At 35.7% G+C, this 25,407-nt stretch overlaps 2 protein-coding genes across 2 annotated transcripts; one reads left to right on the forward strand and one right to left on the reverse strand.

Annotated features, from left to right (window-relative positions):
• Window positions 1-568: 568 nt before the first annotated feature.
• Window positions 569-19,649, reverse strand: LOC123881012 (solute carrier family 25 member 35-like). Its single transcript, XM_045929526.1, has 5 exons — window positions 19,453-19,649; window positions 3,506-3,801; window positions 2,748-2,995; window positions 2,052-2,264; window positions 569-1,078 (listed from the first exon to the last, which is right to left on the reverse strand). Exons 2-5 carry the CDS (start codon window positions 3,787-3,789, stop codon window positions 885-887), a joined length of 939 nt encoding a protein of 312 aa, XP_045785482.1. The 5' UTR covers window positions 3,790-3,801; window positions 19,453-19,649; the 3' UTR covers window positions 569-884.
• Window positions 19,650-19,771: 122 nt separating this feature from the next.
• On the forward strand, window positions 19,772-25,146 carry LOC123878543. Its single transcript, XM_045925764.1, has 3 exons — window positions 19,772-22,301; window positions 22,729-22,832; window positions 23,496-25,146. Exons 1-3 carry the CDS (start codon window positions 19,943-19,945, stop codon window positions 24,960-24,962), a joined length of 3,930 nt encoding a protein of 1,309 aa, XP_045781720.1. The 5' UTR covers window positions 19,772-19,942; the 3' UTR covers window positions 24,963-25,146.
• Window positions 25,147-25,407: the final 261 nt, after the last annotated feature.

Raw genomic sequence — 25,407 nt, forward strand, 5'->3', positions numbered from 1 at the left:
GGTCTTATGAAGTGTTTAAGTAAATAATAATAATTATTAGTTATTATAATACGACGCAAATATATTTTTGTATAATTGGCTACTTTTTGTTTTAATTATGTACCTACCTACAGTACCAAAGCGTCATGAAAGCTAAAACTGCATATGGCGAGAACACAATGTGGCTAATTATTTTGTATTTGATAACTAAACAAAATGAAAGATCTAAATGTACTGCTATCCCTTTCACAATACTCTGTGCAGAAAAGAATGTAGGTATTAGATGGGTCAATTAAGTGACAAGATAAAGTTAAAAACTAAAACCCGACTGCGATCGTCTTAATAAACGCTGAAAATATTCATCATCATCATCATCATCGGAGACTCACTTTTTAGATGTAGCATCCGTTAGGTAAATTTTTTTCATATAAAATGTAGCCTATGTCATTCTTGACACCTCATTCATCAAAATTGGCCCAGTAGTTTAGGCGCTACGGTGGAAAACAGAATCTGGATACAAACAAACATACATAGATTGCTTAAATCATTTAACCCTTCCTTTTGGCTTTGCCGCAGTCGGGTAAAAAAAAGTCTTCTATAAAGGACAAATTCCTATAATAGGTCTGTGAAGAATTTTTGGTAGTACTAAGTTCAACAGCTTAGCACTATCTCACTAACCTAGTATAAATGCGAACGTGCGTCTGTGGTTTGTCATTCCATAATTTTACATAGATTTTTTGCATAGGCATAGTTTCTAGAGAGTGGCATAGGCTACTTTTTACTAAAGAGTTCCCACGTAATTTTTAAAGACCTAAGATCACGCGGATCTGTCTTTATGTCAAATCGTATATTGACCCGTTTAATATCACTAGATTTAGATCTGTTATTAAAGATCTCTGGGTTCGTCAGCTTCTTAAATATTCTTCCAGTATCTTGAGTTGGTCCCAGCAGACCAGCAACAGGACGGTATGCGGTCCCAACCTCAGATAATTTGCGGTGACTCCCTTGTAGAACGCGCTTGCGCCTTCAGTACGCAGCATCTTGAGGAAACAGTCTGGCATTCCGCGGTACAGTTTGCCTCTGTTGTTGCTGTCGACCGCTGGAAGAAAGTAAATAAAAATTTGAAAATCTCCGACGGAAAACCTCTAAAAAGTTAAAAAAACCGGCCAAGTGCGAGTCGGTCTCGCGCACTGAGGGTTCCGTACTCGGGTATTTTTCGACATTTTGCACGATAAATCAAAAACTATTATGCATAAAAATAAATAAAAATCTGTTTTAGAATGTACAGGCAAAGCCCTTTCATATGATACCCTATTTGGCATAGTTACCTTATCTTACTTTGAAAATTTAAACACATTCTAATTTTTTTTTGATAATCTAACCACAAATTCACGGTTTTCAGATTTGTTCCTTTACTTGTGCTACGTGCCAAATTTCATTCTAGGTCAACGAGAAATACCCTATAGGTTTCTTGACAGACACGACGGACGGACGGACAGACAGACAGACAACAAAGTGATCCTATAAGGGTTCCGTTTTTCCTTTTGAGGTACAGAACCCTAAAAATAAAAATAAGTGTATGGGGGATTTTTTTAAATTTTTAATTTCATTTTTATTTCACGCTTTTTAAACTTATCTTGAAATGATTTTTTTTGTATTTTATACAACTTCCTTTTTGCTGAAGGTAGAGATTTTGAAGTTTTGTAGAGATAATAATGCCACCAGATTCTTAGGCATAGATTATTTTTTATGAATTCGGTAGGATTTGTAAAAAGTCAAATTTTAACTAATTTGATGAGATTTGTAGAGTCGAAAATAACTAGAGTCCAGTAAACAAAGAGTTGAAATCGACAATTTAAGATTTCACATGATTATCAGATGTTAGTGATAATAATTGAGACCTCCGAGGCTAGGGAGGATGCTCCCTTGTCTCGGATTTCACCTTTCCGATGGGAAAGGTGAAATTTGGACTTCCAAAGTTGATTACCCATCCATTCATCGACTCGGACCAACTTTGCTTGTGCTCTGTGCACTATATGTTCTGGGATACTTGGAGGTTGCTGCTTACTTACGTTGGTTGGACAGGCGAGTGGCGATGACGTCGAAGGGGTTCAAGCAAAGCGTCATGACGACGCCTCCCAGGTTAGCACCTAGGAAGGACAGGAGTAAGGGCGCCTGTACACCGCGGTCTCGGAGCCACTCCTTGGCGAAGGCAAAGCTGACCATCTGGGAACTGCTGCCAACCGCACCCCGAGGAATTTGAGGGCCTACGCCTCTGAATAAACCTGTTCAAACAATGTTGATTATCAGCTTGTGCAGAGCAGTATTAATGACAATGGCGATATTAGTGAAACTAATTTTGATACTAGATGTTAAAGATACTCGTAGTCTGGTACCTTATTGCTATTTTTAAATGAACAAACAAAAATCAGTGATGTTAAATGTTAATGTGGTTTCGGTTTAATCCATCTTTGTCGCAAAGTTAGGTATGCAGCTCAGGCTTCCCTCTTCATGCATCATATTTGAACTGTGTGTCCCGAATATCAGGTAATGCTATACCTAAACATGCACACGTATAAAAATACCGTTGCTTCCTATCTACCTCCTCACTCCTCGCGTTTCACCTACTCGTGCCTTTACTGCGACATATTGCAGCGAGACCACGCTGTGTTTATACTGGTAACCCACTGCGATGGCTGAAGTTGCCTGCGCTTGCTTGCTTGCTTCACTAGGAGGAAAGGCATCCCGGCGTCAGCGCCTCGAGTTACCTTTGATTCCTTCACTGCGGAATATCGCAGTGAGCGCGCTCATAGTCCCGCTATGTTTGTGCTGGTGGCCCACGGCGATCGCTGCAGTGGCCTGCGCTTGTAGTCTGGTCTTCACTAGGAAGAAGGGAGTTCCAGCGATGGAACCCAACGCCCCGCCCACTCCAGCCGCTAGAGCACCGCGTGTTACTGAGGTACGACCGTCGACGGTAATCAGACCACGGCGTTCCGATATACGGTACACACCTAACCTACAACATAGAAATACTTATTATAGGTAGGTAAATGTTTTAACGAATTTGATCTTGGACGAATTGGTGAGATTTATGAAATGGCAAGTTTTAACGAATTCGATGGGACTTGTAGGTGACTTGTAGTTAGTCAAGATACATAGATGAGACAAGTTTACGACTTGGAAGGAATTTGTAGGTATAGTGTCGACTTTTAACGACTTTGATGGAATTTGTAAAGAGGCAAGTTTTTTTATAAAGATGGGATATTTGTAAAGAACATGCTTTATAAACTTTGATGAGATTTGTACTTATGATGAGATTTATAAAAAGCTGAGTTTTAATGACTTCCTCGTCAAAAGATTTACCTACTTAAAAGAACTGAAACCCCATAAGAACGTCCCATGGGGGAGCTACCTCGACTTGAACTTGCAGGTTTATCAACTTTGATGGAATTTGTTAAGTTTCAACGAATTACAATTTTTATTAGAGTTGAGTTTTAACTTTGATGGGTAGTGGTTAAAGGCTTACCTAAAAGTATTGAGAAAGAACTGAAACCCCAGCATAGCAGGTAGTCCATTCTGTAGAGCAACGATTCCCTCTGTTCTGGCTATCACGTACAAGCCATGGGGGACGTTCTTGTAAAACACCGCGTGCTTGCCCCTTGCAGCCAGCTCGCCTTGCAGTTGCAGTCGAGTTTTAACGACTTCGATGGGATTGGTGAAGATCGTCGCAAACATGGCCGACGTGCCGCCCATCGCCATGTCTGTGACGTCACGAGTGACGCCATCTTTGGTTATTGAAGCTTTCGCCATGTCTGTCTGGTTCTGTGAATAGAGGATTTGTATCATGTTCGTATCCTAAAGGACACGGATAAAAATCGAGGGGTCCTTTTCCACTGTCAATAAATATATCTACCTAACTAAAAATAATGGCGTCGATTCTGATGTCCAGAATATATAATGTAGGTAATCTGTGCTGATGTCTTTTTCTAAACTAAATTTAGAGTATCTGCATCTTTTTTATTTTAATATCGGTAAAAAAGGACGAAAACTGAATTTTAAATTAAAGACTATTGCAATCAGAATCATTGTATGTGACCACCAAAATTTTTAGCAACTAGCGTGACTACGGAGCTCTGCCTAGAGCCTTATGCATGTTCTGATATACACTTGACCATATATTTAAAGAATTGGCTAATTTATTTAAATATACTTATCCGGTTATTGTATGCATAATAAATAAAACTCTATAAGTAAAATACAACATTTATTTCAAAAATCAATTATTTACCTTAACAAATTTACTGCATTTCAATAATAAACTAATAACACTGGCATAAAATACTGTAACGAATTCGACATAGATATTTTTATATACATTTAAAAAATCCTTAATAACTATTACAACGTAAACAAATAAAAAAATGAAATAAAAAAAATCTTAAAAAGATTTTGCAAATTGCAAAGCTTACGAAGTACTTAATTTTCAATGACAAAAAAAAGTTTTTCAAATAGCACCTAACATTTTTTATACCTAATTTTGTTAATACACACGTCAAAAATAATTGAATCTATATTTGAGGTAGGTAGATACTGGCTACGTTTACACTTATTTGAAGTTGCAGTTTCCGGTCAAATAAAATTTAGTAAATACTTACTAGACTAGTAGTAGTAGGTAGGTACCTACCAATAAAGAACTTACAACTAAATAAAAACTGAGTTTTTCTACGCAATCACATAACTACAACAGAAATATAAAACTAGAAACGTAACAACGTACTTCAATTTCATTCGTCTGTTTAGAATGTCACACATTTCTCGTAAACTAATTGATTATAAACTATGTATGTTTAAACTATTAACTACACTAACAATGCAATTAGCTATCTCTTTAGAGACACATTAAGGCCATAAATGACTATTCAACTTGAGAATAACGATTTAATTTCAACAGAAATGAAAATACATGTTTCAATGTATACCTAATACTAATATGCGAGTTTATAGTGCCTGCCTTATAATATACGATTTCTATACAAGCATAGAAAAATTAAAAATTATAATAAAACGTTCTTAATATTATAATTGTTGCAGTTCCAGAATATGTCATAATAATACAAGATTGAAATATTGTGGTAACTTGCCAAATTAATTTTAATAATTTGATTTAATTTCTACTCCACTGGAATGGTATACAGTGGACCCGCGGTAATCCGACAAACGTTTTGCAGGACATTGTCGAACTATCGAATTTGTCGGATTATAGAGTACTGCCTGAACCCCTATAGTCCAGAATTTTTTACAAAAGAGTACCTAGTAATCCGACAAATTACAGATGCAATGATAAGATTCTATATGTTATACATACTCTGAAGTACAAATCATACTTTACTATGTATGTCTTTAATAAATTCAGTAATAATAGATATGTCGGATTACAGGGGGTGCCGGATTAGACAGAGGCCGGATTACCGGGGGTCCACTGTACTAAGGTTTCAATTCTTTCTTAATACTTTTAGGCATGCCTTAACTATTTGAATAGGAAGTCATAAAAAATTGTTTTTTTTTTTTTGCATCAAAACTACAAAATCTATCAAATTACAAGCCTATTTTTTAATAATCTTATGGATAATAGTACAATTCAATCCACTTCTGCGATGTACCTAATTCGAGTGTTGTACGTTAGGTATATTATGATGCGATCACATCAGAATGAAGGCTCTATTTATTTGAATGAAAATAACGAAATAATTGATTTTTGTACACTACACTTTCATATTATCTATCAGGGTATTATAATTCAACGTGGTAATTAAAAATTTATCAAGTTCTATAAAGGATTGTTTTATTGGTCGATACCAGTAAAATTCACTAGTTGGTATCATTAATGTTTAAGAAATTGAATACTTTAACAGTAAACGTCTAAAATAAGCCTTATTAAATAGTAACACTACACATATGGTTATGAGGTATTTGTATAACTAACAATAATTACTTGTTATGATCTAAGATTTCGCATTACACCGACCTTTACCCATTTGCTCAGCAAATGAAAAGTATGGTTTTTTTTTGTAAATTTTGGATAGGGTGTAACGTGTACCTTAGCGGTCCCGTTACATCCTTTATTTAGATCGCATATTTTTATTAACATAACCTGAAATCTGTTTGTAGACCTTTTTATATGTCATATGTCAGTGTCCCAAACTTCACCATGACGTTTCTAAGGCGTGACGTTTGGGAATGTAATTCAACGATCTGTCAAACCTTCTTTCATATTGGAAAAAAAACTAGTAACATTTTTGACAGCTCGTTTACCGAATGAAGTTGGCATCTTTCGGTGGCCATTTTGAAGCTTCACTTTTCTTCCTACATAGACACGCAAACATTTGCTCGTCAATTATTAATTTTTAAAAATGTGAAAGTTAAACTAAATAAGTATAATACATATTTATGGGCCAGAGGGCTATAGAGTAGCAGGACACGGCGCTTTTAGCGGTGAGTGTTCATTTTTTTACCCAATCTCGCCATTAGAACATTGCATTTTCCAACAAGAAAATGGATGAAAATTTTAACCTAACATTTCCTTGTTACAGCCGTTGATCCTAGATCGTTGATCCTAGATCTCCGTTGATCCTAGATCGTTGATCCTAGATCGTTGATCCTAGATCTCCGTTGATCCTAGATTGTTATCATTTAACGCCTCATTTGATCATTTATCATGGGAATTTTCCCGTAAATTTCATTTTGGATCGTACATGTTACGTGTTATATCGGATTCCATCCCGGAATTGGTGTGATGGAATACAGTTTTCGGCCTGTGGAATTAGTTAGATATTCGACATGTGCCTAGCTTATTCTCTATTTTAACGAATTTTGTGATAATTTGGACTTTATTTTTTTTTATAACCTAGTGTGTGGCCATGTGGCCCAGGCTACTATAAGTTTGTTTATTTTTGATAATTGTATAAGACATATAAAATTAAGACAAGAACAAAGGGGCGATACCTATTATAAATTGTCATATTTTTTTTTCCTCTTTAATAAATAAAATTTGTATAAAACTTTAGAAATTTAATAAATTAATTTTTAATAATAAAAATTTTCTTTGTTACAATTGGCAGCCCCGAACAGGGACTGATTTTTATTTGGGAACCTAGTTGTGTTGATTCTCATAGTATTGGTGAATAAATATTTTAATTGTTCTAGTTCTTGTCTTAATTTGTATTTTTTGTAATATTTTAAGGTGTATTGTATTCTTGTAACTTATTTTTTTTTTGAATATTGTATGCCTAGATACTAAGATGTTTGTTTTAGCATAGCTAATTTAAGTGTGCTCGCATAGTTAATAAGCGTAGTTTATTTTGAGGTTTTTTATACTACTATTATTTATGTGTTACTAGTGAAAATGCTACTTACCTAAAAAGGCCATTTCTTTGTAAGAAACGGAGCCAAAAAACTTGATAGGTGTCGCTGTGACCAGTTTTCTCTTGAAAATGATAGGTGCACGACGATTGAAAATCTATTTTATTTAATTTTATCTATTTTTTTTTTGACTTTTTCCAAATTTTGTTAGAAGAATCTTCTAGAGAATAGACAGCGTTTGTAGTCCCAGGTCGTGGTCTATTTGTATTCGTTAGGATGTTATTTGGTATGACAAATGCACCGTCGAATTACACAGACTTTCTGATCGTTTGTTTGGACCAGATTTTGATAACGAAGTCCTGTTACCTAGATGATATTATTATTTTACTTTCAAAAGATTTTAAATTCATTCAGCATTTTGGATAAATAAATATCAAAGATTAAAAGATTCTAGACTTGCAAATAACTTAAATAAATTTGAATTTTGCTAAAGAATATAATATTCCAAAAATATTTCATAACATACTCCTCAGAATAACCCAGTTGAACGTTTTAATAAGACTATTGAGACTTGTCTAGCATGCTATGTTGAGAACGATCATAGAAGTGGTATAGGTATTTACCCCATGTTCAGGCAGCTATTAATGGCACTATTAATTTAGTTACAGGATACACACCTAATTTTCTTATGTTTGGTAGGGAAGTTTTCCTTGATGGATCCTTACATAAATTTTATTCTATCTCTGACCCTTCAGAGTTAACTATTGGTAGTCGTTCAGATTATTCGGACGCACTTCTTACTTTGAGTAATATTTTTGATAAAACTGTTAGTAATCTGGCCAAGTCATATAGACGAAATGCCAAATACTACAATGAAGGAAGAAAAAGCATTTCTTATTGTGTTGGAGACACAGTTTGGAGGCGCAACTTTGTGCAATCCAATGCTGCTTCTTTCTTTTCCGCAAAATTAGCCCCTAAATTTGTTAAATGTAAAATAATAAAGAAAATTTCAGATAATGTATATTTATTAAAAGATTTGGAAAAAAATAGTACAGGTAGATACCATATAAAAGATATTCTTAAAATTTGACAAAATTAAAACTTAAAATTAATTTTAACAGGAAAAGAATCTAGCAGAAGCTAACACAATAAGGACTCATTATTATTTTGTGTAGGATTTTTTTTGGCTCCTTTGTCAGTCCTACCGATTTGTAGGTTGCGGCTATGCAGTTGCTCCGCATTACCTCTCCTTTTTGTATATATTGTATATTTTTGATTTTATAGTTCTGTTTATAAGAGATCTTTTGGTAGCGGTTATGCAGTTGCTTCGTTTTACCAGGCTCTTGAAGAACTCATTTTTGGTTGCGGTTTTGCCTTTGTTTGCACCGTATTACCTAATTTTGTTGTAAATATGTATAGTTTTCTTTTAAGGGATTACGGTTTAGCACATGCCCCGTATTATCCTCCTGCTTGTTCTGCTATAGTCAGTCAGGTAGTTTTGTAAATATGTACAGATCTTTTGTGGGATCATGGTTGGCACATGCTCCATGTTATCCTCCTGCTTGTGTCTGTTTTATCGGCAAGTAGATGTATATATTTTTTTCTATGTGGGTCTTTAGTACTCATCCTTGGCCTTGTCTCACACATGTGGACATGTTCGCTAGGTCCTTGCTTTAGGCAGGACGATGTTTTAGGTGTTGCTCTTTTGTAGCGCATCTTTATTTTGGATGGTTCGACAATGCGCGGCGAGGGTGCCTGAGTGCTTTGTTCGGTTGCACACCATTCCGAAAACCCCTTAGCTAGGTTAGTTCGTCAATACGCGGCGAGGGTGCCTCAGTGGATTGATCAGTTGCATACTAACTCTAGACTCTTTTTATTTTGGCTTATGTTGTGTTAGGTTGGTTTGCCATTTCACGGCGTTGATGCTTAGTGTCTTGGTCAGTAGTATACCAATCCTAATCACACACTCTTTAGAAAGTTTTCTTCCCTTCTTAGCTAGTTTGGTTTGCCATTTCACAGCGTTGATGCTAGTGTCTTGGACAGTAGTATACCAATACTATGCAATTCTAGTTTAGGAATTTTGTTTTAATGGATTGCTTCTCAATCTGTATTTATTAATGATTATTTGGTTGTTTTGGCTTACATAAATTTAGATATTTAACTTTCCTTTTGTTTGGTAGTTCCCTTTGTTTTGTCTTATAGAATTGTTTAGGGTAAAGAAAAAAAAAAGGTTTTTTTTTCTTTTCTCTAGAAAGGGGAAATTGTAACGTGTACCTTAGCGGTCCCGTTACATCCTTTATTTAGATCGCATATTTTTATTAACATAACCTGAAATCTGTTTGTAGACCTTTTTATATGTCATATGTCAGTGTCCCAAACTTCACCATGACGTTTCTAAGGCGTGACGTTTGGGAATGTAATTCAACGATCTGTCAAACCTTCTTTCATATTGGAAAAAAAACTAGTAACATTTTTGACAGCTCGTTTACCGAATGAAGTTGGCATCTTTCGGTGGCCATTTTGAAGCTTCACTTTTCTTCCTACATAGACACGCAAACATTTGCTCGTCAATTATTAATTTTTAAAAATGTGAAAGTTAAACTAAATAAGTATAATACATATTTATGGGCCAGAGGGCTATAGAGTAGCAGGACACGGCGCTTTTAGCGGTGAGTGTTCATTTTTTTACCCAATCTCGCCATTAGAACATTGCATTTTCCAACAAGAAAATGGATGAAAATTTTAACCTAACATTTCCTTGTTACAGCCGTTGATCCTAGATCGTTGATCCTAGATCTCCGTTGATCCTAGATCGTTGATCCTAGATCGTTGATCCTAGATCTCCGTTGATCCTAGATTGTTATCATTTAACGCCTCATTTGATCATTTATCATGGGAATTTTCCCGTAAATTTCATTTTGGATCGTACATGTTACGTGTTATATCGGATTCCATCCCGGAATTGGTGTGATGGAATACAGTTTTCGGCCTGTGGAATTAGTTAGATATTCGACATGTGCCTAGCTTATTCTCTATTTTAACGAATTTTGTGATAATTTGGACTTTATTTTTTTTTATAACCTAGTGTGTGGCCATGTGGCCCAGGCTACTATAAGTTTGTTTATTTTTGATAATTGTATAAGACATATAAAATTAAGACAAGAACAAAGGGGCGATACCTATTATAAATTGTCATATTTTTTTTTCCTCTTTAATAAATAAAATTTGTATAAAACTTTAGAAATTTAATAAATTAATTTTTAATAATAAATTTTAAATTCTTTGATTTTTATTCACCAATATTTATTTCTTGTGGATATTTGGCGTCCCGGAATAGAGAGCACGGCTAGGTGGACCGAATCTCTGACTTGCGATTAAAAGTCCAGGCCTCGGCAAGTCTATCTGTGGAGATTTCTATCCAGCTGGCTGGCGCCCGAAGGTTTTCCCTATATCCATTTTTATATATATATATTTTGTCAGCTGGAAGTAAAAGTAAGGAATTAATTCTATTGTTTTGTTTTTTTTAAAATAAATTTTATTTTAAATTTTTCACCTATTGGGTGGTGAAAAATTTTCTTTGTTACAAGGGTCAGTTTTGTTTTCAACGTGCGACCCTGTGCCTTTTCAAGCTAAATTGGTAACGCTATTAAGTTTCAAATATCACAAGTCTATACTTTTCTGCAAGTCTTTGAGCATGTCCCAGAACACTAGCAACAGCACCGTGTGCGGGGCCTGCCGCAAGAAGCAAGGTCCGATCCCCTTGTAGAAAGCCAATAGTCCCTCAGTTCCGATGATCTTGCGCGCACAGTCCGCGATCCCGCTGTACAGCAGACCTCGACCGTGAGCGTCGACCGCTGGAAAGATATTTTTTTTTAATTAATCATACATGACATAACATTCATTAGTTTTGACGTGAGAGTCCACAGTAAAATGGGTACAATTCAACATATATCGTAAAAAATAAAATAAAAAATTTAAAAACCTCTAACACAAAAACCTCTAAAAAGAAAATGAGCTAAGTATGTATTGGAGCCTTTAAGTTTAATATAAATAAGTTGTTATACAAGCGCTCGTCGCGTCAGGGGACCGCTAAAGGTAACAGAAACAGCTATGCAAGTCATCTGTTGTAGAAAGAATAGCTTCTGTTATCTATAGTGGTCCCTTAAGAGGATCATTGTCAACGATCCCCCGTCGATTTCCTACGTATGATATTATTGTTCTCATCTCTATCTGCCCTGGTTCGTGTATTCTCGGTTCCTAGATCGGTGCATTTGTGATAACCAATTCTAATTGCTGTGATTGGCTGAATTTACCATGTTCTTGCTGCGACAGTGAGTTTGAGCCACTAGCGGAACAATGTTAGCCGGTCAGAAATGATTGCAATTAGTCAACCTGTATGACGTCCGTGTTCTGTTTTTGATTACAAAAAAGAAAAAATTGTTGTTGCAATCATCAATTTTAGCAAATAGTGAAAGAGAGTCGACCAATCAGAGGTCACAACTACCGTCACACTTTCTGTGAAACTATGGCAGTAGGCTTACCGAGTAATGAAAACAATTTTTCATTCTGTAATGTCATGTGGCAAGTAGGGTTGCCACCTGCCTCTTTTTGATTTACAGGCTACCACCATCAAAAATACGGGGTTTAGATTTGAAGAAATTTAAAAATTTGAAGTATTTGAAGAAATAGGCGGTGGTTCTCTCTGAAATGCATGGAAAGCCTATTTAGATATTTCAGTTTATTTGTAAGTTTTGTATTTTTTCTCTGTATGTTGCCGTGTCTTGATTGGTGAACTGTGTTTGCAATGTGATTTTAAATAAAAGATTTATTTATTTAAATAGCTTTTAAAAACTCTAGTTTTGTAAAGCAAAATGTTATACATTTCATGCATACAATCTTTGCATTTTAACTTAAATTTACATTTAACTTGTAATTCCACCTTCACAGTATCAATACTATGGCCGTAGCCAGGAATCGATTTCGGGAGAGGTTTTATCAGGGCCGGAACTGAATCCTGTCATGAGGAAAAAAACATTCGCTCAACTTTATGGGCTAATTACCTGGTTAGTGGAATTTCGCCTTTCAATTTGACAGTGAGATAAAATACAACAATAAAAAAGCGCGAGCGCAGTGAGCGTAAGTGTTTTTGGTTCAATTACAGAAAGAATTAAAGTGAAAGGGAAACGAGTTTAGCCATAGCAAGATTTTATTTTTAAAGCTCCCTATCCATACTAATATTACAAATACGACAGTATATCTATTTGCCTATCTATTTGTTACCCTTTCACGGCCCATCTTCTTTACCAAAATTTTGGTACTTACTATTCAGAGGTAACTTGCATCCCAGACATAAACTTTTTAGCCCGGAAAATCCCCCACGGAATTTTTAAAACTCTAAATTCATGCAAACGAAATTGCGGGGCTTATACCAAGTAATACAAATTCAAAGCGCGAGTGAAGTGAGCGCGAAATGTTTGATATATTTCCAAAAAAAAATTGGTAAGCAAATGCAAGAAATAGTGTAAGTATTATTTTAGGCTTAGGTTTTTGACGGCTTCCCAGGCGCAGTCGCCATTTCTAAATTTCTGGTCTGGTGGGAGGCTTCGGTCATGGCTAGTTATATGGTTAGTATGGCCCTAACGGCCAAGAAATTAGACTGCATCATCACTTACCACTAGAAAAGATTAAAGTCACGGGCTAACTTGTATAAAAAAAGGCTAACATCCTCAAACCAAGCCCCGCCGCCTTGGCTACGACCATGATCAATATCGAGTGGGTTTCGGCTACGCATTGCCGCAAAAGGAAAATATTCTTTCTACTGGACATAACGTCAGTGTTCGGTTTCGCCAGCCAAGTGCGAGTCAGACTCACGCACCGAGGGTTCCGATTCGGGTATTTTTTTCGACATTTTACACGAGAAATCAAAAACTGTTATGCATTAAAAAAAATATGCATAAAAATAAATAAAAATCTGTTTTAGAATGAACAGGTAAAGCCCTTTCATATGATAACCCACTTGATATATGTAGTTATCTTACTTTGAAAATTGAAAATACTAATATTTGTTCATGAACACATGACAGACGGATAGAAGGACAGATGGACAGACGGACAGACGGAAAGACAGACAGACTGATAGACAACGAAGTGATCCTATAAGAGTTTTTTTTGCTTTTGAGTTACGGAACCCTAAAAATATTTAGTTTTATTTGCCCCGTATTTTATTTTCATAATTACCGGTTTCTCTATCCTGACATACGGGGTAACCAGTAAAATACGGGGCCTCTGGCAACCCTATTCGGAAAACACTGTCACATTCAAGTTGATGTCAAATATTTTGTTTTCAATTACAGAAAGCTGCATCAATCATTATTACAATATTTTCTTTGTTGTGATTGGCTGAATTTTTGAGTTTCAGCCAATAAACAGACTGTTTGCCAATTAAACGTCATAACAATATAAATGCCAGAAAGTTTAACCAAATAAAACAAACTTAATGAGAACCTAGTGAGAATGCAAACGGCACACAATTTATAATACATATTATGTTAGTCGTATGTAATAGATATTATAGTAGTCGTTCACTTTGGTAATAGTCAGATTGTCATCAGTAAAATTGATATTGGTCGATGTATCGTAAATTATTGTTTCGGTGACAAATATTTTTATTATCTATTTATCTTTGAACAGAATGGAATAGAATGAAATGGAATGGAATACAATGATAAATTTTTATTCCTGTAAACTTTTAGGTAAACTTCAAAGTGTTTTTGGATGGTCAGAAAAATTTACCACTGGTTCGGAATGCCGTTCCTACGTTTTCTAGGGTTTCGTACCTCAAAATGAAAAACGGAACTCTTATAGGATCACTTTGTTGTCTATCTCTCTGTCTGTCGTGTGTGTCAAGAAAACCTCTAGGGTACTTCCCGTTGACTCAAAACCATGAAATTTGGCAGGTAACCTAACTGCGTAATTTTGGGTAGTTTTTTTGATCGATAAAGAAAGTTTGCGACATTGTTCAATAAAAAATTTGGATTCCAACTCCTCAACCCTGATGTTGCAGGGGACCTGACTACTAAAGCTAATGGGATTTAAAAAGTGTCGATTATTAATTGATATTGAAGGTATCTATACCAAGTAAACACTTTGTCGTTGACCTCAACCCTGATGCTGTAAGAAATTGCATTCCTAAATCCTGGTGATCCCTCGGGATTTGAAAAGGATAATCCGTTTAAATATTCTTACGTGATACAGAAACAAGTTGCATCCCGGGGACGGGCTATTACGGAGAGGCAACTTTTGTTCTGGGAAATGAAAGGATCGGGATTTTTAAAAACCTAAATCCACGCGAGCGAAGCTGCGGGCATTAGCTAGTTGTAAATATGTTTAGAAGCTACTATAAGATAATAGATAAGGTACTTATTTCCTTATATTTTTAATGTATGGCAGCGCGCGGTTTTAAATTATAAATTGCACGTCCTGTCCTTTTCTGTAATACATTTTTTTCTCAATATCTACCGCTTTATCTCATAGCAAGAGTCTGTAAGACATAATACAGTGAAAATAGTCAAAATATACAATTTTTGCAGTTTCCACGTCAGTACCTGTCGAATTTTTCTAACAGTGTAAGCAGCAGAGCTGAGTTTACCATCAAGTGTTGATATGTGGGTGTTCCATAGAAGCTTTGCATCTAACATTATACCGAGAAACACGGGGTTCTCCTTTATTTTCAACATATGATTATTTATCAATGAATTTATGTCATTTAAGGTCCTGGTATTGGGCAGTGTGAATTCAACACACTTAGATTTCTTTGCATTTGGAAGTAAATTGTTAGCAATAAATCAGAGAGTGACCTGTGATATGGCATTACATATAGTATACATTGTCAAAAATTATAATATTAAAGCTGTGCGTATTGCGTGAGGAATAGGTTGCAAGAGAGTTGCAACTTGCAGGGTTTGATGCATACGCTATTGCCAGCAAACATGAGACATATTTTTATCTACAGGCAACGTCTGAGTAGGTAACGCATACGTCTAACGCAAGTTGAAATGTATTTAGTTAGACCTATCGACAAGTTTGGAGTCGGGTGCAGTCTAAATGTGGCCCGTGTGTTTAGACTGTCCGTTTCTGTCAGTTTCACGTCTCGTCCCCCGCACTTCACCACCCCGCTTGCACAAATCGAGACAGCACGAAATTTTCAAGATTTCTGGGTGTAATTTCTGGTTTTCGTAGTTCCCACATAATTATAACAATATAAAATATATAACGATAATTTTTTTACTACATAATATTCATTAAATTTTCTAGGTCTGTGGTTTTTCCAAATTTCATTAAATTGCTTCGTTGTCTAGAAAAACGAGCACAAAGTTGGGCCTTTTTTTAAAGAAAAATACAAATCTTTGAGCCCCTGTAATTTTAAAACTTCATATTTTTAGAAAAATCTAAAACACCACAGACACAGATATTAGTTTCTAGACTATGTCTGCAAAATTTCATGGACTTTGGTTGCTTAATATTCAAATGAAATGGGAACTACGATTGTATGGAGTAAGTGACGGAGAGAGCTCTGTTAACACAACGACCGCTTGGATAAAAACTTTACTAATACATGTCTGATTATCCTTTTTTTAAAACTCACATTGATTATAAAGGCGCGTCATAATCACGTCCATGGGCGTAAGGGCGATGGTCTTTACGACGGCGCCGATGTTGCTGGCGACGAAAGCTGACAGGTACTTTGACTGCTGGAACAAGTTGTTGTTATCCATCCATTCCTTGCACCTGTAAATAATAAAAATACATATATCTATACAATAAATAACCTTTTACACGTTTATACAAACACTGACAAATATTTAAATGTTGATAAAGTCAAGGATTTTGCTACTGACTTCAATTTTTTATTTGGTGTAGTTCTTTTCAATGCTCAATTTTCTGTTATCTCTTATCACTAAATGCAAATTAACGCTAATTTTCTAAATAGGTACATCGTATATACCTACTTTATTAGTTATGTGTAAAAGATATTAACTTGTTTGTTTAACTTTATCACCTTGTATTGTTTTAAACTACTCACTTGGAACAATGATAATGTTCTTCAGTAAAAACCTATATCCGTCTTCAAAAATGCTTTTATCCAGTTCAAACTTTTAAAAAGGAATCCATATAGGATCACTTTGTTGTTTGTTTGTCGTGTTTGTCAAGAAAACCACTACTTTCAGTTGACTTAGAATCATGAAATATGGCGGTTAGGTAGGTCTTATAGCACAAGTGAAGGGAAAAATCCAAAAACCGTGAATTTGTGGTAACGTTACAAAATAATAAAACAGTGTCATTTTTTGTATGATGCAATGGCACAGTTCACGACAGTTAGGCCTCATTTACACGAGAGCTTTTTTAACGTCCGTTAAAAAAGCGTCTATGTGGACGCTTTTTACGTGTGAACAGATACTTAGGAATACATTTGTTTTATTTGAAGGCTTTTTTAACGGACTTTGAAAAGCTCTCGTGTAAATGAGGCCTGAGGTAACTTCTGACACTACGTCGAAGCTTGAACGTCACTGGCAGGCGTCAAATGTTCCTACATTTGACGCTCACTCACACACTTTTAGGGTCACTATACATATAAAAAATATCAGTGTGGATACTTACATAGCATATGCAGCAATTTGAGATGCTGACCCAATAGAATTCCGCATCATCATCCCATGAGCGCCTCTCCACAATCCAAAGAAACCACTCTCCTTATATAACATTTTAAAGGCATTTAAAGTGCCAGGGTGACCATGCTGAGTCCCAACAGCAATCTTCTTAGAAGAGTACGACATTAACTGGGTTTTAACTAGCTGGAAGGGACTGCCCACAGCACCCCCTGCCATTCCAGCGATAAATCCAAAGCATAAACTATTTACAAGCTTTGTATTGTGCTTTTCGTCTCGAAGAAGGCCATAATTGTCTGCTTGTTGATAAATTCCTAACCTAAAATGAACGGAAAAGTTATTAGCTGTTGACAAGATTTCATGTTTACTCAACAGCACGATAAAGGTTGCAATGACACTATGGTTTTTACCTTTGCCTTTTTTGGCATTTTGAATTTAAAAATAACAATTAGACCCATAGAAGCTGGCTCCTTCTTTTCTAACCCATTATCATGATAAAACTTGGATAAAATTAAGTTTTAATCTCGATAATAAGTAATGACACAGGAAAATTCATTTTTTAATTTGCTGTTTATTTTATGGGACTGTCCCGAACAACTAAACAAAGTTGGCTACAACAATACCAAAATTTTTGATTTGTTTCTATGTTTATATCTACATTTACTCTTTATCTGTCTTTTTCTTCTAAGTACTTTATTTATTTGAAATTAAAACTTAGGTAATTTAAAAATTATGATGTAAAGCAATAAGTTTCAAAGTTCATCCCAAAATTATAATATATATCAACCAAAATAGTTGACACATCATAGTATCAAAGTAAACAACTTACCGTACCCCGTTCACAAGCCACTGGAAGCACAGTGCAGGCACTAAGCCCTTCTGGAGTGCAGATAACCCATCATGCTTCACTATAGTGTACATAGCATGTGGTATGTTCTTATAGTGGACTGCATGTTGGCCCTTCGCCCGCAGCTCTCCTTGCAACTGCATGCGGGTCTTTACTACATCAAATGGGTTGCTAAAGAACCCAGCTCCGACGCCCGCTAGGCCTCCCACAACGAAATCCATGGTACTATGAAATATATTTTTTATTCTAACTTACACTTTGATGTTTTACCACATTATTGAAAAAATTGGTGCAGGTCAAACTCAGAACACATATTATGTGCGCTTCCATAGCTATGTTAGTTGCTAAAAACTTTGTCAGTCATTGTAACATGTTAAATGGTATGAGTAGTTTATGTCAATAACGGGTTCATTGCGAGTCGGACTCTCACACGAACCATACAAGATATACCAATGTAGAACACTGCAAGTTAATGACAGACTGCGCCATCTTGATATGATATATAAAAATGGTGTTACAATTAAGAAAATTTGTTTTTAATTTTTACTAAATGGAAAGGATTTTTTTTTCTAATTTTGATTGTTCTTTAAGTATAATGCTTTAGTTATAAGAGGTCTTTTTCTTTTTTCTGTTTTTATCATGCAATCAGTCAGCAAACTATAAACAAATGCAAGCATAAATTACCAGAGGATATTTTATAGGACTTAACTCCATAAAACATATTTTTTTAAAAATATGAGTCTACCATTTTGAAGCTAAAGACTTCATCCCACATTGGGTGAATTTGGATGTAAAAAGTTCAAGATTGCATCACCAATATGCTAATTTTATAAGCTTTTTTTTCATAATGCAGCCAATTCCATTAAAGATTGAACCTATTATGCTATCAATATTCATAGTACCTCCTAACAGTTCCTAATTTTTATGCCAAAGAAAAATTCACAACTTTCAAAAGTACCTTGCTTTACAAAAATCATTTTACCAACATGTTTTCAACACAAAAGTTGGCAATTTTCTTTAGGAGGAGATGTAGCTTAATAGTTTTAATTTTTGTACTTCTGACAGTTATTTAGTCCCCACTAATTTTATTTTTGTTACACTAACTTAATATGTTTGAGTTACTTAAGCAAATTACCTTTTATTTAAATTGTTTTTATTGAATGAATCACTGATGCACTTTATTGTACTAATAACAAGTTTGCTACAGTACACACTGTTAAAAACTTAACAAACACATAACTAATATCAAAGTTAAACATAAGCATGCAAGATCAAATTAAGTGAACTATATGTGTTAGAACAATGTTTTAAATCAAAATTAAAAACAAAATTATTTACAATAATTTGCAAATGCAGTCATGATTGCGAACAAAGCTAATTTTAACATAAAAGAACCGCACTTTATTCAAAAGTAAGTATTATAGATATATCATTGACCCCATGACTAAGATAATAATTTACTATTAATATAGTGAATTATTGTCGTAAGCACTGTTTACTACTCAAGTGTAATGTGACGCAAAGATAAAATATAATTCGCAAGTATGTTCGATAAGATCGTTTCGAGAATAAATTAAGGATGAAAAGTTAAGTCATTCTTACCAGAAGAAATGATCACCTCCCTATTTTAAAAACTAATAGCACAGCCTGCATCGTGTCTTGATTTCTACTGGAGAGTAATTAAATTATTAATACTGATAATCGGTAATATAAAGAACCTGTGTTTCGTAATAAAATGTTTTACTTTTTTCGTAAAATTTCCATTTGGGAAATACCACCAAGACCATGTGACAATGACATTTGACGGCATGTCAGTTGATGTCACAAACAGCTGATGACAAGCTGATGACGTTCAGAAACTTGGCTTGAATGTTACTGGTTAGATGAAAAAAAATATATGACTGCGTCGAAAACATTTTCATTGAGTTTTGTTATTTAGATCAAAGGTGCTTTTAAATTTTTAGTAAATCCATGATTTAAAATAATATTTATCGAAATTTTCCACTAGCGTTTGTTAAAAAATGTAAAGTACCCTCTACAGCTACCGAGTACGTTCCGGTATCTAAATGAAAAGTTCAAAAAAAGCAGAATAATGGCTGTATCAAACGCTATGTTCCTTTTTGAGGTAGTTGTGGGAAACGTTAAGAGTATGGTAGAGAGTCGTCATTTAATCATAAGAAGTGATTTTGCTGATATATTCTCTTTAGAACTTAAAGATCCTAAAACTATGCAAATTGTTATACCAGAGCCCCCACCTCTGCCTCCAGAACCACCAGGCAAAAAAGGTAAAAAGAAACCGCCGAAGCCTAAAAAAGGCAAAAAGAGTAAAACAGGTGCTTTAGTAGAGCCACCTCCTGAACCTGTAATTCAATCGGGTCAGTCTGTATTATTTTCAAGCAATGCAGAATTCATAATTCAAACCATGAAAAAATTCCCTTTAGAATTGTCCTTATGGAGTAAAGAAGATAATTTGACTTATATCGGAGGTACATTCATTCCATGGGATCCCGCTTTTTATACATATTTGGAAAAGATATGTAATTGGGAAGAACCTCCACCTATTACTATTTGCGATGACTACAACATCTTTGAAGAGGGTAAAGCAAAACTAATGGCAAAGATCGGCCTTCAGATAAAACTAACTTATTTGACCGATAAAGTGACAACGGCCTTTCGGACACTTTCCGAAGATCCTACAGTTAAAAAGGTTTTATATACAGGCATCAATTCAAAAACCACTTCGTACATGTGTACATTAAAAACTACAGACGAGGAATTCGAAGAGAACTGTAACAAAATAGAAAACAATTTCGTGATCGATAAAGATCCAATTAAAATAGTATACGCCGATTATAAGAATGCTCCCGGAGCTAATCTTACGTTCTTTAATGATGGAGATTACTGTTGTATGAATAACGCAGATAAACCACCGGAATCAATATACAAAGCGCCAGAGACTTGTCCTGATATTGATTTCATTATAGACTACGTAAGAAAGATAATTGTATCGTGTAACGACAATATGAGAATGTTAACACCGCGTCCTACGATACGACCTAGAATCAAAGCGACCGATATAGACAAATTGTGTTATTGCAAAGAAACAAACTGGCCAGAAGGACCAATCGCAGAAAGATTTAAGAATGACGTACAATCTGGACCCTGCCCGATGTGTATTAATGCTGGGAAGAAACCAGAAAGCTCTCGTGGAACTACGTTTGATATAGCTAATATCAAAGGACCTTGTGGAAGGGCCGATTGTAAAGTCGCCAGAGACCTGAGGGAATACATTGAAAAGCTTATTGAAGAAGATAATAAAGAGATTGACATTAACAACATAATTGGGCCATGTGGGAGTAATGAGTGCCGAATAGCGGAAAAAATTCAAGAATTCCTTCGGCACGAGGGTATGTTCGCTCAAGGATCTACGTTGGAGGGCTTGTCAACACAGTGCGCTTGCTTAAAGACAATGCAAGACGCTCTCACTAAAAAGGAATCTTGCGACTCTTCGTGCTCTAAGGATTGTGCAGAAACTAGCAGTGACGAAAGTAAATGTGACGGAAAAGCTTGCCCTTTCAAATCTAAAGATAAGCAAGTGTATAATGTATACTACTTCACTGTAGAGTATGACATTGATAAGAACAGCACTGGAACAAGATCCCCAAGTGAAACGGAAAAATCAGGCAAATCTGCCAAATTTAAGGGAAGTTCAGGAACATCATCGCCAACTGGCACGGACAAATCATCTAAGTTTAAATACTGTTCTACCGATTGCCCTAGCACGAAAACATCCAACACATGTTCTAAAAGCGTTTGCTCTACTTTGACAGATAAACAAAAATTTATGCCAGGTGGTGAATCAAAATGCCTTGATCCTGTTTGTCCTACAAATGTGGAACCACCTAGCCCGGCAGATAGCGACATCGTCATACGTTTTGATGATATTTATAATCCTTGTTGTGTGAAATCATGTGATGTTGCCGAAAAAGTAAAAGACTTTATAGTAGATGGTATGGAACATCAAATAGATAAGAAAGCGGAAGATGATCCATGTTTTTGTGACTGCGAATGTACTTTTAAATTTTCTAAAAACACTACATATTGTAATGTTTGCGGTGGATATGAATGTTTAGGCGAAGATGTTGAACAAATGCCTGAGTTTGCAAAGCCGCATCCATGTCCAGTTTATCATAAGTTGTATGATAAAAAGGCCATCAAAGTTAATAGTCCATGGCCAGAAGATGAAGACATTAAGAAACCAGATACTATAAGTAATAAAAGTTCACGCACGCAATCTGGTTCAAAAACCGGTTATGGGGATAAAAGAACTCGTTCTAGTTCTCGTTCCATGAAAATTATGCACGAAAAAAAAATAAAAACTGTCAAAGGAGATAAAACTAAACCTGAGAAGAAGAAAGTGGGCAAATTCACCGCAAACGTAGAGCCAACTGGTAAGCTTGAGTATAGTTTGATTATATATTTACTACACAGGCCTACCGCATAATTGAGTACGTTCCTGCGATAGTGGAGTGGTGCGGGAGATGGTGGTGATTCGTCAATTTGGGGTTGTCACTTAGATTAGGATCTTTTTGTGTTTATGTTTGTACCATTTTTAGTAACAACCTGTTTTGTGTACCTTTTCAATAAATAAATAAATAAATCTGTTATAACTGCAGTTACCCTTCCGCACCACTCCTATATCGCAGGAATCGTCTCTGTTATGCGCTATACCTACCTATAATATTATCTGTGTTTGCCTGCCCTGAGAAATGAGAATAGATTTCAAGAATCATTGATTTAATCAACTCTAGAAACCCCATTACCGTGGAGTCAATACTTTACATTTTCTCAATTTTATCACCTACGCTCTCATTTTAGTAATGCCAGTCGTGGTGAAGAGACCAGAAGCTAAATATCCATATCCACTTGTGCCTAAATCTAAGGGATGGAACTGGACCGCTGAAGATGTTCCTGGCATGAAGGTACTTAAACGGATTTACTTAATAATTGGTGTTCAGTAAAAGTAACTGGTGAAGTGCGTGTTAGTACACGTAGGTATACAATGCGCCAGGTCGACATGGCAATCGGGGTATGAGGTGGGGGGAACTCCCCGCATGTCACCCGCGCTATTTCGCACCGGGTTAGCGCGGAAGCTGTGCAGGTTTACGGGGCGTCCCCACCCCTATATAGCCATGACTTATAGTAGACCTGTCGTGTAGTATAAGTAGGCTGTAAGTTTAAAGTCTTTTAATTTCTAACACCACACAATTCAAAATTAGCAACTTTACGGAGCGAAAAAACTTTGCTTGCTTAAATAAATAAAAAATAACTTGTATTTATACCTCATCAATAGCCTATAACAATCCACTGCTGGACTAAAGGCCTATCCCAATGGGCGGGCTTGCCCATTATCACAACGCTGGGCAAACGCGTTGGTGATCGCAGTTGATAGCACAGAGGACGCTGCTGCCCGTTCTCCGTTATAATATTCTCTACGGAGCTATTAATTTATTGTTGTTGTTAAGAATAAGTAGTTATACTTGAATTATTTTGATTGTATACATCAATAATCAATAATTATTGTGAGCACTCGTATTTTTACGTCAATAAAGTAAACGATCAACAAATAATGTAATGTGTTGCAGCCTCGACCGAAATGGAAACCAGGAGCAGCTAACAAAATTTTGGTAAGGCGTTATAGGGCAATAAGAGAAGGAGTGGATATTATAGCAAAGAAAAAAAGGGCTATGATGCAGCGTAAGAAGAAAATTGAACATAAGCCTACTATAGTAGTGAAGAAAGAAAAAGGCGAATACACAGTTCAAATGGAGGTGTTCAAAAAGTACTCTAAGGAAAGACTTGTGTTTCAGTATCCATATGATGAGAAACCTCCTCTTATATACACGATAGGGAAAACCGAGGAGGAGAAACTAAAGATTCAAAAACAGCGAGAAAGACGAGAGCGAAGAGAAACAAGGAGAAAAAGTCGATTGTTACAATCAACTTTTAGAGACCGATGCCAAGAAATTTGTGTAAAGGCGTTTAATCAAGCGATGGGCGTGCTACCTTTACCGAACCCGAATGACCCCGAGTGCCCATGCCATACTGAAGCAATTCAAAGTGTAAGCCCACCAATAGATTCGTGTTCCTGCTCTGAGGAAGATGAGATCTCCAGCAGTGATACTGATGGTGATGAATGGGTTATACAGTTCTCGCCACCTGCAGCTCGCTGGGACGTTAAAGCAAAACATCCACCAATCTTAGCCGACAACGAAAGTCAATATAACTACTTAGATTACAAAGTGAAAGTGCTCGATAGATATGGAAATCCTGTCCCAAGATTTTTCAAAGGTCCCGATGGAAAACAAGAGTGTAGTGATCTTGGAGGTTTCTGGGGTCCCAATCATGTGTGGCTTGAAATCAATAAAGACGGCTTCATCGGACCCGATTGCCGGTGGGCACCTATGAACTTCGTTGGCCCTGATGGTATGCTTTATTCAGCAGAGGAGGGCTCTTTTACCGATAGTTCAGGACGGCATTTAAAAATAGGAGTCGATGGTTATATAGACAAAGATGGAAAATGGGCATGGTACTCGAAACGAACAGGTAGAAGCCTAAGATCAACGTCACCTTCAAAATCGGTCACAATGACGAGTTCTATGCGAGGTAAAACACCAAAAAATATACAAGCACCTAAAGAGAAAATTAATCCTAAAGATAAATTAGGAATGAACACTAGTCCCAAAAGCAAGGATGCTAAAACAACCTCACCAGTTTTATCAAAAAATCCTACGGACCAAAGTAAGGTAAAGAAAATCGTATCGTACTCGTCTGGTAGGCAAAAAAATCCTTTACTAATGAGTGTATCAGTTAACTTCGAAAGAAACAGACTGTTGAACTCAACTTGGTTGAAAAATGCCGAAGAAGCAAAGAAATTACAGAAATATAGAGAAATTATGGAAGAATTACAGATGTATGACGACATGCCCGAACTGAAGCGACCGGTCAAAACAAATAGAGCTTCAAATACACCAGCAAAAGGTTTTTCTTCTTTCGCAGACCAGAAAAAATACCCTGTCCAAACGCAGAATGTTTTAAGTAGTTACTGTTAGATCTGGAAGTATAATAGCATCAAGATCAATATTTCACGAATAGTGAAGTCACTATTTTTCTCACAAAAACCTATTCAGTTAGATATATTTTGTAACTAGTAGTTTATGTCTATGGTAATTTATTAATGTTTTTTTTAATGTTCGTACTAAGTACTCTTTGAAATAAAACCCGACACTCATCATTTGTTTTCTCTGCTTTTCTCCTTGATATTTTTTTATAGATCATTAGATTAATAGTTCAAATATTGCGATAATTTTGTGATCGTCCTATTGATGATCGTACATATCTTAGCTGATTCCTACTTCCGTGTATGGATATGAGCTAGACAAAATTATATTTAAGTAAATAGGTTCTGCGTTTATATTTCAAAACAGTAGGTAGGTTGGTACTATGGTAGTACTGGAGGTACTGGCCGATGTTCGTTTTTTAAATTTCATATTCAGA

Source organism: Maniola jurtina, chromosome 3 (assembly GCF_905333055.1).
Source record: "Maniola jurtina chromosome 3, ilManJurt1.1, whole genome shotgun sequence".
NCBI lineage: Eukaryota > Metazoa > Arthropoda > Insecta > Lepidoptera > Nymphalidae > Maniola > Maniola jurtina.